Source organism: Bombus fervidus, chromosome 3, assembly GCF_041682495.2.
Source record: "Bombus fervidus isolate BK054 chromosome 3, iyBomFerv1, whole genome shotgun sequence".
Classification (NCBI taxonomy): domain Eukaryota; kingdom Metazoa; phylum Arthropoda; class Insecta; order Hymenoptera; family Apidae; genus Bombus; species Bombus fervidus.
This window is the reverse complement of record NC_091519.1, coordinates 13,008,757-13,023,416: the sequence shown is the minus strand read 5'-3', so window position 1 is coordinate 13,023,416 and position 14,660 is coordinate 13,008,757. Positions and strand designations below refer to the sequence as shown.

Below are 14,660 nucleotides of genomic sequence, written 5' to 3'. Positions count from 1 at the left end.
AAATGAACGATATTCGTTAAGAGTTGAGTTGAATTAGTTAAATACACCGCGATTTTTTATTATGTTTCAAAAATCTATTTATATAACTTAGATATGTTTCACAGGTACATTTTCCTGCAGCCTAAGAAATTAAAAAGCGATAAAAACATTTTGCATTACTTAAAAGAAAGAAGAGAATAAAATGTATGAAATAACTATTTATAAAAATGAATTTGTATAACGTTATTATACATTTTAAATGTTTAAATAGTATTACCTCGCGGATTTAAGATATAAAAAATATTTCCCTTTAAAACACATTGCCAGTATTTGACAGATATAAGAGATATTTTCTTTTATAAATTTATTGCGGCAATTAGCAACGTTTCATTTGGTGTGAAGTAATATGTCTGTTTAACAGAAATATTGTTGCATATTCATTCCTAAAAACACGTCCGCTTTTCATTTCATGTGCATCCGTGTAAGTAATTTCTATAGAGTTTCTAACTATTGATTTCAGATGAACGTTCTGACGAGTGTAATATCTCGCTTGCAGAGTAGTCTCCGCATGTCGGAAATGCAGACGTAGTTTTAAATGGATGAGACATAGCTTTATTCATCACAGAATAGTGTCTCTTGCATATCATATAGCCTGGCGTATTTCACAAATGTATGCGTTGAAATGATTCCATTTAATCCGTCTACTGTTGGATAAACAATTTTGCAAGAAAAATACATATTTTTTTAATCGGAAAAATAAACAGTATATGTATGTATACCACGATTATCAAAATGCCATAAGTAAACAGTATTTACATTAAAATTTATGACTATAAAAAAATTAACACGATTGATTAAAGATTAAAAAGAATATTTTTTTCAGCCAAGATCTGTGAAATACATAAATAACTGGATATTTGCACGAATTGTTTTTTAATAAAAGCTATGGACAATTTTAAATGATATATATTTGAGAAAGTACAAAATCATTGAAGGTATTGAATATCGGTAAACAAAATGTGTAGTAAATATTCGCTTTATAAGTAAAAATTGTACTTATCTTCCTTTGATTTTTAGGCTTTAATTACTTGGATATGAAACTTCAATATTTTAGTTTAAAATAGGGCTCATAAAGCATGATAAAATGTGCATTAAAATTTAAAGGATGCATATAAAATGCTAATATTAAAAATCATACAAATATTTTTCATTGCTAAAATTCTTAAAATTTGATAATAAATATGTTCATGTTTTTAAGAATACTATTTTTATCTTCATAATTATATTTTTCTTTTAAATTAAAAAAAGTGAACAAATACGACATCTTCTCCCTATATTATATCTAAGCATTGTGCTAGATATTCTTGTCATAATACTATTACTATTAATAGTTTAATAACGGTGGTAATTCTGTCGTCCTATGCAGTTTTCATTTTATATACTAATATATAAATAGAAAACTGTATGACAACAAAAGTTGTCAATACTAATACACAAATATTCTACAGAATTATACTGCATTTATAAATTACTAAATTCAAAACATGCTTAAGAAAGAATCATGCATTTAAAAGTAAGACAGCCAATAACGCAAAATATATTCAATTGCTTTTTACAAAGTATCGTATTAAATTTTATCATTTAAATAATAATCTTTCCAAAAAATATTTGCAAATTTATGTGCAAAATCAACGTGTCGAATTGTTTTCAAATACTGCTGTCTAATTAAAATTATAAAGAAATTATATGCAATTTTTGCAAAGCTGTCTGGCAAATGTTTTCTGTTTTGTTTTCTCTTCTTTCGTTGCTTTAACATATTAGTGAGAAAAGAGACTCCAAACCGGAAACCGAATAAAATTATATTGAATGATATCTATTGCATGAGAAAAACAGTGAATATTCACGGATTTTTATATTTATCTACAGTAATGCACGACTTACCTTATGCATCCTAGAAATTGAAATATAAACTGATCTAACAATAACAATATCTGTGTACTACGTTTATATTCTATTTACTTCTTTTTCAAGAATAAGTTTCATTTAATCATATCTTATAAAAAAGATTGCATTACTTTTAAAGTAATTGTGCGCATAAATAGAAATGTATAAATCATAGATAATCTTTCCTTCGATAAATAAATAAATGTTGCTTTAATTGATTTTTAGCTATAATTAATAACGTTCATTTTGTGGGTACATATACAATCTTAAAAACCTCTATTATCAGAGCAAATTTCTATGCAATAAATTTATGAATTTGAGCTTCATCAATTTCATTACATACAACTAGGACTAAGAAGATAAATTTAAAATCGTTAAATAAATTTTAAGTGTCATACATTAAATTGAATTATTCCCATTTCATTATCCCCATACTATACTGTAGAATAAATCCGTACAAAGTAACATACGACAAAGCAACATATAACACAACTAAAAAAAGCATTTTTGAAGCTACAGAAGAATTATGCGTTTTTCGAAGTACATTGATACCAATAGCAATAGGGACACTGAACTATCGTCAAGATAATATTTAAAAAAAAACATGTTAATATCATTGAAATTTTTCTTAAAATGATTTTAATACATTTTGGTCTGAATGTAATTATATCTATCGTAAGATCATGCATTGTTTTAATCCATGAACACTACAAAGCGATTAAGAATTTCAAAAGCGACATAAAACTTTTAAATACACACCCTATTTCGTTGGCTGGTTGATTATTATTATTGGCCGATCCACTGTTCACGTTGTTGTTAATTGTGTTGGAGTCATTAGTTTCTTGTAACGTTTGACACGTATTCAATAAAGAGCTCCATTGCCTCATCACTTCTTCGCCCTGGGCCTCCAATTCGGAGAGAATTGTAGCGTTATCCATATCTTGCAATGCCGTGCCTGTCTCCATTCTAAAATGCAGAATAATATTTAGCATATCTCTTTTAATGCTATTACATACATTAATTTTTACTACTTTTGCGAATTCCATTTAAATTATCAAATATATATATACACACTGCTAGTCACAAATATTAGAAAATCTACTGATATTTAGTAGAAATTAAATAATTTTCACTTTTTCGTCTGTCCAATCAGATGGTATAATATTTTGCTATAAATCTCTTATTTCATTCGCACCATATAAGCCTTGCGATATAAAATACCAAATAAGATCAAATTTATTAGAATTTTCTAATAAACATAACAAATAGATGTCCTAATATTTCTAGCCAGTGTATACAGTTTTAATAACAAAGATTCGGGAAATATATAGAGCGCATCATCTTACTTAAAACATACAAAGCAGATGAGACATTTTACATGTAGAAATTTGTAGATTCGAAGAGCATGGAAGAAAATACCAACCGATGTTGATTCTCTTCGTAAGAGCTCGCATCGCTGTGTTCGTAATCCAATATCAAATCATCAGAAGCGATAGATTCACAAGGTGATAAAGTGTCGACACTGCCAGCTCGACTTATTCGTTTGCCATGGTGAGGGCTGTTGGTTGCGTTTTTTCCATGTCCAGTGCCTGAAAAAAATAATAATTTGTAAATATTTGTCATACTGTTTATTTATAATATGTATATAACTTTATATGATCGAAACTGTACAGTTATATGTATTGCTCATCGACAAATTACGTTCCAAATTAAAATGTACGTACTTTTAGAGACTACAGTCGATATTAAGTTGCGTTATAGTTTACAAAGTAAACGAGAAAATTATTCCATTCGTACACCGTTAAGTGTAATAAACACATAAATAGACATAAATAGAATAATTTAGTCGCATAAATTTCTGAAATATTCACCTGTTTTAGGACTAGACTCGACCAGAGTGTGACTGTTCTCGGTGACGACTTGACTAGCCATAGCAGATTGTGTTTCAGCGCCAGCCCTCGAATCGTCAAAAACAAGCCCAGGTTGATCAGCGATCTCATCGTCGAAAAACTCTCTGCCCTCCGATAAGCTTAACGAATTCGAGGCGTTGGTTGGCGTTCCAGGACTATCATCGTCTATAACGGTGCCAGATTGTTCCATCGCGTTATCCCTTTTCGGAGCTTTCGTGTCCGACTGAGTAATACTGGCCGTGAGACTGTCGAAAAGACTATCAACAGGCGAGGTTTCGTCATCTATAAGGGTTGTTGACGTAGCCGCAGCTGCGGCGAACGCAGGATCTTCGATGGTAAGAAGCACGGAACGCAATGGAGTTTTTGGGAGAGTTCCAGACTTAGACATACTCGAAGATGAAGTTTGCATGTGTTGTACAGACATAGAACGTTGACATTCGTCGCTCGAGCTCAACGAATACTCGTCGGCCATAGCTTCTCCATGACCGTATTCAGGGTCATCGGAACTCGGTGGACTGAAGTCTGACTTGATAGAAGGAATCTTCTCGGAATGTGATCTGTCTTTGTAAACTTTCTCTTCGCCTAATCCTTCGTCGTAACCCTCTGATGAGGTGGTAGACATGGACGTCGTAGATTCGATATACCTATTGTCCTTATTTACGATCCTTTGATATTGCGTGGTTCTCTCTCGTACCAGGCCGGTGTTGGCCGCGATGAAGGTTTTTGGCAACGGTATAACAGATATCTCGGTGACCGTGCTATCGTCGTCCCTTACATCCCTGACATCGAAACTTTTCCCATTTACGACCATCCTCAAATTCCTAGATCTACCTATACCACGCCTTCTTGTTAAAGATCCATCCGTATAATCTACGCCCCTCGAATCACTTTCGCCAGCGCAACCTAGCTGACTTCCGACACCGGAATCTTCCGTACTCGAGCCCTCCTTCGAGCTCGTCGAGCTCTTCGATGCCGCAGACACCTTTCTGCTTTGATTCGCTGCGGTTTTCGCCACCTTCGAATTCGCATCGGTCATTCTTACAGCGTATTGAGGTAGAGGCAGGTGTCTGGCGTGCAGAGTATACCTGCCGATTGGCTCTGGAATGCCTGATACTCTGCGATTTGCGTCCGTGTGCATAGTATTAGCATTATTGTACGAAACGGTATTATGTACCGGTGACGATTTCACTTTTGTCGGTTGCGGCACGTTCGAAACTTGGGCCACCCTGTGCGGCTGTTTCACGAAACCCTCTTGTTGCTGGTGTTGTTGCAGCTTCTCCTGATTGTAATGGCTCACCGTGTGACTGCTGCAAATGTCGCTGACTTTATTGGTGAATTTCGGTTGCGACTGGCGATACCCGAAACGATTCGTCCTAACGGCAATCCCGCTGGATTCTTTCTTGGGCGGAGCGAGCCGCGGTGTCGATCTGCCGGATGACGAATTGTGAATTGTCTGACTGGTGTCGTCATCCCGTCTACGATTCTGTTCTGGTCCGGCCGATTTCGATCGTGGATGCAGTATGCTCGATTCAGTGGTATAGCTCGTTATCGGCATCGGTATCCCGGAGGCCGGTCTTCGTCGAAAACCAAAGGACATTGCCGTGCCGCGCGTATGCGAGCCGCCACGTTTCGACGCGCCCTTATGCTCGTTCTGAAACATCAACAAAGAAAAGTACTGGAGAGTAAGAACGCTGAGAATGTCAAGAATCTTTTAGCAACGCGTCGAGTCTTTATGTCCTTTGCACTTTCTCTGCGAGCGTTTAGAGATCGATAAAACGGACGTGCACTCCTTTTACGCAGCTGTTTACATCACACACCGCGTTATTTTTACTTGTTACAATCTCGCGAGAAAGTACTTGCTTGCGTTAGACGCGGCTTGCCAAAGATAATTCAAAATACGCACGATCATGAATTTATCTAAGGTCTAAGGTCGAATAGCGACTGGGCTAGTCGATAATTATTATCTTCGCTGTTACATACGTTACGATGTTACGCGGCCAAATATGTATACCAAGGGCAGAAAAATGCGACCAACAAAAGTGGACAGGTTGATAGCTAGGATTTCTATTTTAAGTAATATGGGATATACAATACGAAAGATCGGTCAATGTTAATCGATAGTTCAGCTATCTGCTACAAGGTACGTACTTCGTCGAACAATGTTCTAATTGAAAAGGTCGGTAACGTTTTTCGTTAAAAACTTTACCGTCGCGGCAATTCTAAAAATTATATATTTACGTAATATGAGAATATTGTTGCATAATATAAACATCGTTATATCGGTTGTATGGTAAAATTGTGTTGCTCATTATCTCGAAATAATTAGTTTAATCCCTGATATTGACAGTATTTCGTAATATTTAATATTTTAATATTTTATTTAATATTTTAAAATGCATGTCAGTGTCAGGCAACTGTTAATTTTATTCGCAAATGAAAATGCATATAAATCTGTAAAGACGAACAAACGAGGAAATTTTGATCTCCTGTATTTTCTTTTTATTTTGGTAGAAACTGTACATTTCCTTTGTGACATTGTTGTCCTTTAACAAACACAATGTTTTGTGGACTGATCGTATTATTTTATATATTTGATATCGCCGTGATTAATCCTTTCGTATTAAGTTATATTTTCGAATAACGAGTAATCTTGTTTTGCAATAGAACAAGATTCCTCGTTGTTTTGTAAAATGTTTCAATTTGTTTCTTGTCGATTTACACAGGTAAGAACCTGATCTAATTACCGTCCTCATTTTCAAATTGGATATGGATTTTTCATTCACGCGTACCTCTAATTATACGACACTTGCACCGTTTGCTTTCTATAAATACACAGCTTGATAAATTTTCAACTAATCTGTGATCGATTATATCGAGTACGAAATACGTGGAATATTTTTTTCTTAAATGATTCATAATTTGATAACTAGATAACAGCGACGACGAAAGAAAGCTCGAAGAACAAACTCTTAGCATAACTGCTGTAAGATATTAAAAATTGATATTGTATACAATCCATTTGACGTAACGTATCAATCGTAAGATTGTGATGCATCGATGATCACACGTGCCAGGTAACTGCATGGTGAAACCAAAATCTCAAAAATGCGAGGTAACCCGATTTAAAGTCCAGAAATAGAGCAACTACGTTCTCAAATCGACGAACTTCTCTACGCTTTTCGTATACCCGTTCTACGAGTCACAGAGTCGCGTTTAAATGCTTCCTAATGAAAATACAAGGAAAAAGAAACGCGTATAAACTCGTCGATATCCGCTTCCCTCTGCAAGAGAAATCACGTAAAACAAAAATCAAACGAAATCCGATGGCCACAAAAAAGAAATTCCTTGTGTAATTGATGCAAGGAGCGTTGCACTCGGTCAAGTGGCATAATTTAGAATCGTTTTATCCGATTAAAAACAATTTCGACACGTGGTTTCCACTCGACGATAATGAATCATTTTTCTTATCGTCCCTCTACAGCGATTGCGATAAAATCCTCTTGATTGGTAATTTAACGTCCAAGCCCTTGCAGAGCGACTGCACGTACGGGTCAGATATTCATCGTGCGTTGTTTTGGCGCATGAATTTCGCAATGTGTCGTCACAAACGGCATTAATCTTCTTCGTATTATTTATCACCAGATGCAGTGCGTCGAGAGAGACCCAGATTTTACATAGATGAGGAGATATATTCGGGCAAACACAATCCAGGTGACGTCTCGTAGACCTTCTTAGAGCAACACCCGGCAAACAGAGAATGGGCTATCGAGGATAAGGCAATATTTATCGCGCAAAAGTGGTCACGATGTGTCATAGCGTGAAAGTTACGATGAAACGATGGTCGATCGAAAACACATAGAAGGATGCATCCCTTACCGCAAAACCGATTCCTTTCTCGTTCTCCAAGCAATCATCCTCGCACCTGGTGCCAATAGACCGGTAATCCATGTCTTCGGGCCAGTGTCAGCCGGCTGTTAAGAAGACTGTATTACGATCGATCCCGGCGTCCAGCCTGCGAGAAGGTTACGTTTGTCTCTTCTAAATCCGCAACGCTGACATCCTGCACCGCTGTGCGCGAATATTTTTAACCGAGGGAGGCACACAGCCGAAAGTACCGGCCAGTTTTTTCGGCCCGAGCAAACCTTCCCCGTAATCTGTCACCTTTTTCGGGTCCTGCACACGTTCAGTTCGTATGCGTTGTCGCCGAAAGACACGCGCACCAATACCTCGTCCGGCTCTCCCTTTTCGTCCCTCCTCGCCCGCTCTTCGTCTGTCACTCTCTTTCTCACCCTCGCCACCCGCCCTCTCTTTCTCGCTTCTTCTTCACCCTCGAGCTCCTTCCTTGTTCAACGTGTAGCCGTTTCTTCCTTCTAGTTGGTCGTCTCTGTTCGACCTCGCTTCCACACCACCCAACGGAGAGAGAGAATATACGGCTAGCAAAACGTGGAATCGATCGACGAAACTGCGCCGGCGTCGCGACGCCACCGCACACCGCGCGCCGTGCCACTCGCGTAGACTGCGAACGACTGATGTCACGAGTGCGCCCGCGCTCGCCTTTCGATGTGTTCCTATATCTAATTGTAAGTACGCTGTTTGCCGGCCTCCCTCTATTCTCTCATACAGCAACGTGCACAAAAAGCGGACCACCAAACGTTTAACGTTCTCGTGCGCGCCAAGGGTTTGACGTTTAACGTTCCACGTTTTCGCACGTACCCACCCGCCAAGGTGTTCCTGTGACTCCTGGCTAGCCGCTAATCGCGTTACAACGAACCTCTTGCGCGATTGAACTAAGTTCATTAGCGAAATTTCACGAGCGATCAGTTACAAGGGGGTAATGACAAGTTTGGTAAGGAATTGAGTCGAGCTTTACACACGGCTGAATTTTCATAGTTGCGGATCGCAGTAGAACGCGTGATAGCTACGTTTCTGTTGATTTTTTGATTCTTCGTGTCGCTTTATATCCCGAGAACAATATTTTTCGTATAAAATGGGTAAAAGCGGGAAGAATCTGTTTGCTCTAGCCAAAGGTATAATTGTTCGAGCAAACGATATTTCAATGCCTTCGATGTGTTAATGCTATGACAAACGATATTTCAGTCGCCTAGAAGCCGAAGCGGTGAAGCCGATTTTTTGTCGATTTTCCGGTTTCATCGCGCGGATAACGTGATTTAACGCTGAATTTTGAAGAGACAGACGATTCGCTTCCACGAGTCCAGTTACCGCGAGAAAGTGACACGAGTAACGGTATATTGGAAAAACGATTTAAAGTAATGTCCATAGCATCGTTATTCTCTATTTTTCAATTTATAGAGTCGATCAGTGTGGCTTCTGAATTGCTCGTTTCTTAAATTACGAGGGCACGTTCAAACACAGAGTCGATTAAAAGGACAATTCTGGAATTGGTCGATCGGATGTACCGCATTCTGGAATTGTTCTGGCGTGAAAAGCGAGAAACCTGACTTATCACGTTCTTTCGCTTTTAATCTTCGCTTACGAGCTACCCAATTGTACTACTCGATATGAAGTTATAAAAATGCAAAGCTTTCTTTGTACAACAATTATGCCTACGTACAATCTACAACTTGTCAATCGTCGATTCGTTAAAATTGTTACTTAGAAAATTGTTGTGCAAGGGGGCCTGGCTGGTTCTACGTTCCAATGGTTCAAGTATAGTTGCGCGTTATACCTTGCCGATTAGGTGAACGCCTCTTATGCAATTTTGGGAAATCGTGAGATCGAAATATCACGTATATAATACTTTGTTTCTTTTCTTTTTTTAATTAATTTTATTCGTTCGATGGTAATTTATAACGCCTTTCTAAGTTCAATCCATTCTTCTTCCTCGTTTTCTTCCCCTTTCTATGTTCAACTGTTTCTAACATTTTGCTTGTTGTTCTAATAAATTTTATTTCAATTCTGCGTTATGACACAGTTGATTATCGATTAAGCTTAACTAAGCTATTCTCGGCTCTTTGTGTTTCGTATACGTAACAATATGTTTGTCGCGGTATTTAGTAAAAATTAAATCCATTTTAGGAGATATTTATACTTTTCATTTGAAATTCAAGGCAGGTTTATCTGGCTGCCGATCGATACTTTACATTACGATTAATTTGAATCTGTATTTTTAAATCGAATGTTTTGAGTAAGTGCATCTTCTTCTTGGTCTGGATAGCTATAAATATACTGCTTGTTTTTTCAGTAAGTGTTACCCTACCTAATGGTAAGCTCGTGTTTAAATATACATTCTTTTCAGGTTTAATCTTCTGCAAGATTTTGTCACTTCGGTAAGTGTTGCTACAGGAAGCTCAAACGTTCGTCGTGAACATACGAAGACGACAGGAGAAGAATATCGTACAATAGATATATCTTTGTTAATTTCTCGATTTTAATATCACTTTACGATTAAAAAGAAGAATGTTTGACATACGAAGAATTAACGACATAATTGGAAAAAGAAAATAATCTGCCAGAAATATTATGATCATTTCTCACAGCTAAGACTAAAGCTAGATTTAACAAATTTCCACAGATTTCAATGTTCGATACGCGATCGTAAGAACTTGCGAATTGAAGCAAATTATTCGTTTCAATTTTAAACCTGACGATTTACTTGGCCCGGTTTGGCGCGTTCGGTTCTAGAAAACACTCGGTGTTACACAATTACGTAACTACCTAAACGATTAGATGGTCTAAATTAATAATCGCCACTTGTGAAAATGACTGTATGTCTGCGTCTCTTTTGTGTTCACGAGTACACGCGTAACTGCGTGAACGCGTGCATTTTACTGTGAAAGCACACGCGTTACAGAATACGCAACGAGCGAAAAATTAAATGTCAGACGAAGAATTCGTACCTCTCGTGTATTTTAATAAAATTACTCAATTTACGTAGTAGGTACCGACAATGAGACGTTATGTTTCTGGTGAATAAGTCAGACTTCTCAACGGTCCATTGAATACACTATACTCGTTGGTCACGAGACCTTTCATTCATAAGAAATGGAATTATATTGTTGCACGCATACGATATACGATATGTATACGATATCTTTAAATTGCGTGTAAATTTAAAGCTTGAAAACAATTTCTGTAAATTTTCCTATAGCTCTTTTCAAGAATTTTTTGCTGCAGGATATAATTCTACATAACAATAAATATGTATATGTATATATTCTTTGTCCAGCGTGATTTATTACTTCGTTAAAAATAATATTGTTTTTGCTTGTCTTCTAATAAAGTATAGTTTTTTAAATGTTTCATTAATTTTAATCCTTGCGTTAAACGAATCGCGTAGAATGATTTCTCAGTTTAATAAAATTTCTAAGATATTTTGCTCCGATAATAATTAGAGTATTTTACGCTCAGCTTTAGTATAAATATTTAAGTATTTCATAGTAATTTTCCTCTTTTCTATTAAGAGCCTACGTATTACCAGTAATCTCTATTTACATTTCATATTAAACGTTTATTCCTATATTAGATTGAGGCCAGATTTATCAAATATCTAATTTCTTATCAACTATGATTTATCCATAAAAATTTAATAGAAATTATCGTTCTAGTCATCGCGTTACTCCAAGACAATTTTCTTTCTTTTATCTTATCTTTTCCTCTTCTGCTTCTGCACCTTATAAGAGAGCAGATAACTTTCAATTTTTCTGATAAAACTTATCTTTCTACTGTTCACGCATCTTTTCATATTCTTCGAAGTTTACATAAGCTAGAAACAAAGATTATATATTTATTATGCATATATTTTACAGCACGCGTCGTACGTAATTAACGAAATATTATAACAAAGTGGCACGAAATAACTGTAAATTATATAAAATTTTATAAAGACTGTACTTTTATGCATGATGACTAGCATTATCATGCACAACGATAGAATTACACTCATTAGTAACAATCTTAGATATTCTTGTAAAGATTAAATATTATTACAATAATAATGCGTAATTCTAATAACAATCGCTTACATCAGATAGCGAATACGAGTGCATGAAAGATTTAATTTCTTAAATATCATGAAGAACTTTTATACAAATTTATATCTTCATAGACGAATAGAATTCGAATAGAAATTTATTTTCTTACTAAAAATTGTACCCGATATTTTGAATATTTTATATAATTCTTCGTACTGTACGTATTTTAAATATCGCATAAATACATAAAAGTTCTCAGTCTAATTACTTCGATAATTTCGTCAGCCAAATTATACGAAATAAGAAATAGATTGATATAAAAAGAGCGTCTCATTGAAAAACAAATGTACGTCCAAATACATTTCGTAATCACTGTATGTGGGCGCAATTATGAGCAGAAAATGTCGTTATACTCAGAATGGATGTGAATCGCGTAGGATACTCTGCATACGCTTCATAGTAATTTTTCTAGTACGATAACTTCATTGATCTCGAAATCTGAAACTGCCATGGAGCGATGCACGTTGGATAGCACGGACACGAAACTGAGAAACGAGCGAGCTTCGGTGTTATCACCAACTCGAGTCCAAGAAGACGATGTAAAAAGCATGTGCCATGGGACTTTGCACAATATCCCTTTCAGACAGTACGATAAGCCCTCCCGTGTTCTTCAGCCTTACAACCAGAGGTCTGAGTCTTATGCTCTATAGTCCTCCTTGGAGAACCTACTGCTACTTGAATGTTCTTCCCTCTTTTCCACCCCTTGCTCGTTAATATTGTAGCTTCACGCAGCAACTTGAAACCTCGGTCAAAATTGCACGGTGAAAGAACTCTACTCCTCTTTCAGTAAATATACTATTGTACATTTAGCAGAATCTCTAGCCCATCACGGTGTAAATATTAACCATATCTAGGTATTAGCTCTTATCTCGTAAAATAAAATTTGCATCCCATTGTGGCTTAAATAACTTTATCTAAATATTAGCTCTTAAGATGCGTTGCGCTATGGTACATTTAGCACAGACTCTTCATCCCACTGTAGTCTTATTACGTATGTATTAGCTCGTCCCAAAAGTCTCTTTCGTTTTATAAGGAAATAATAGATGCGCAGCATTTTTTGTTTCATATTATTTTACTGGATTATGTATGATCCATCTTGTTCTATTGAAACGATCATAATGGGTCATATATAATTCAGTAAAATAATATGGAACAAAAAATATTGCGCATCTATTATTTCCTAATAAAACGAAAATGTTAACTATTACTAACACTTGGTATATTGATGTTCCACTGGTGCTGTCTGACTCTGATAATATACAAATTATTTTTGCCAAAAAAGACGAAGGAAGGAAGAACGCTATTGCGTAATAGAAATAAATTTTGAAATAACGCGTTGTGTTAAATCGATTTCGTCGATCGTATCGAGGCTTATGCCAGTTACAATCTTTTTGCCTACGTACCCGCTCGATAATGAACTGTTAAATACATAAAAGCCTGTTGCGTAATTATAATACGAATGACAGTTACTTGAATGTTTTATAAGAGGAATTTCGTTAATGTATAACTATAATTGGCATAATAAGAAGTTCGCAGGAAATTTTCGACAGCTATTTTAATTAGTACTAATTCGTTGTAAATCTTTTTAAATAAGAGATTACAATCTTTTTATAATGTGTTTCTTCCCAGGCAGGAGGTGCGTTTCATTCTTTCACTTTCAGGGATAAAAAGAGTGAAAAAAAACACGCGTTTCACTCGGATGACGCAGACTGTGCACGATGTGCATTGAAAAGCGAACTTTCACGTTGAACTTGGCAAACGCGAAATGAGTTCGCGAATAACGCTGACAATTAGCGTGACGTTTATCAGATTCTTCTCAACGTTATCGTAAGAGCGACGAGTCATCAGATTTTGACACGGGCTCTCTTCTTCTATTTTTCGATATTCCTGCCTTCGGTTTCGTCGTTTTAATCTCGCGTCACCGTGTCAGCATCTTTTAACACAGGTCAATTAGCTTTTGGTCCGCGTCGCAACCTCCTTATTAAAAAATATGACTCACTCTGAAATCGCATTGACGAAACCGAAAATTGCAAGGTGAAGCAGAGCAACAGCCAGACCGCGGATATTCGCGCAATTTTATATTTTTATGATCACAACTTAAAAAAAAAAAAAAAAAAGTAGACTCTAGATAGATTCTAAAACGAATTTATTTCGTCTGTTAAATATTACAATGAGTACTCTAGCTTGAATATTTTACATATTACGCGCATTTCGTAGGTTTTTGGAAATTTAAATTTTTTATTTAAAATCAAAAAATGCATAAACGTAGCGATAACGTTGCGAGAATTATTTTTGAAGATTTACATGGAAGCTTGATCAATGTTCTCTTACGATGGACGAACTTACGGAAATATATAATAGCTTTTTTAAGTGTTGGACATTAATCGTGTACTTGGCTAATGAACTTGAGAAGCTTAGAAAAACTGGAGTTTATCGGTTCGACTTCTGAAAAGCTGATATACAAAAGTGTACGAAATATATTTTTGCAAAACAGAAGCTCTTCCGCTCACTTTGTCCAGATTAATATACGAAATTAATGAAAAACAATTGTATAATACACTTTGGTTTTCATTCGGTTTAAAATACGTAACCTTCTGTAAATTAAAAGCCTTTTTCCGTAGAATTTTTTATATCGTTTTTGTCCATTTGCAAGTAATTTAATCCAGAAATTGATACGCTTATCATTTCAAGAGTCTTGCCGTTTGATGAGAGGTTCTAGCGAGAAGCGTAAAATATATGTCTACCTTTTTACTAAAATAATTTAGAATAATTCGAGTATAGGTATTCTACGAAAGTGGTGTTCATATTAAAGTACAAAGTACAGATTCTATAATTT

General features: G+C 35.9%; 1 protein-coding gene and 1 long non-coding RNA gene across 10 annotated transcripts in view; one reads left to right on the top strand and one right to left on the bottom strand.

The window, feature by feature from the left end:
• LOC139998523 (uncharacterized) overlaps positions 1 to 14,660 on the bottom strand; it is a 67,277-nt gene that overhangs the window by 37,936 nt on the left and 14,681 nt on the right. For 8 of the 9 annotated variants that reach the window (XM_071999540.1, XM_071999541.1, XM_071999543.1 and 5 more), the window contains 3 exons: positions 3,795 to 5,484; positions 3,347 to 3,512; positions 2,683 to 2,889 (listed from right to left, as the gene is read on the bottom strand). In XM_071999540.1, the coding sequence (XP_071855641.1) occupies positions 2,683 to 2,889; positions 3,347 to 3,512; positions 3,795 to 5,484 (2,063 nt within the window). Of the gene's footprint in view, positions 1 to 2,682; positions 2,890 to 3,346; positions 3,513 to 3,794; positions 5,485 to 7,709; positions 8,090 to 14,660 lie in introns of those variants that run through there. The other variant, XM_071999537.1, reaches the window with a different exon arrangement.
• Positions 8,544 to 11,007, top strand: LOC139985258 (uncharacterized). The gene is made up of 2 exons (XR_011799369.1): positions 8,544 to 8,679; positions 10,090 to 11,007. It is a non-coding gene; the product is annotated as an uncharacterized lncRNA (long non-coding RNA).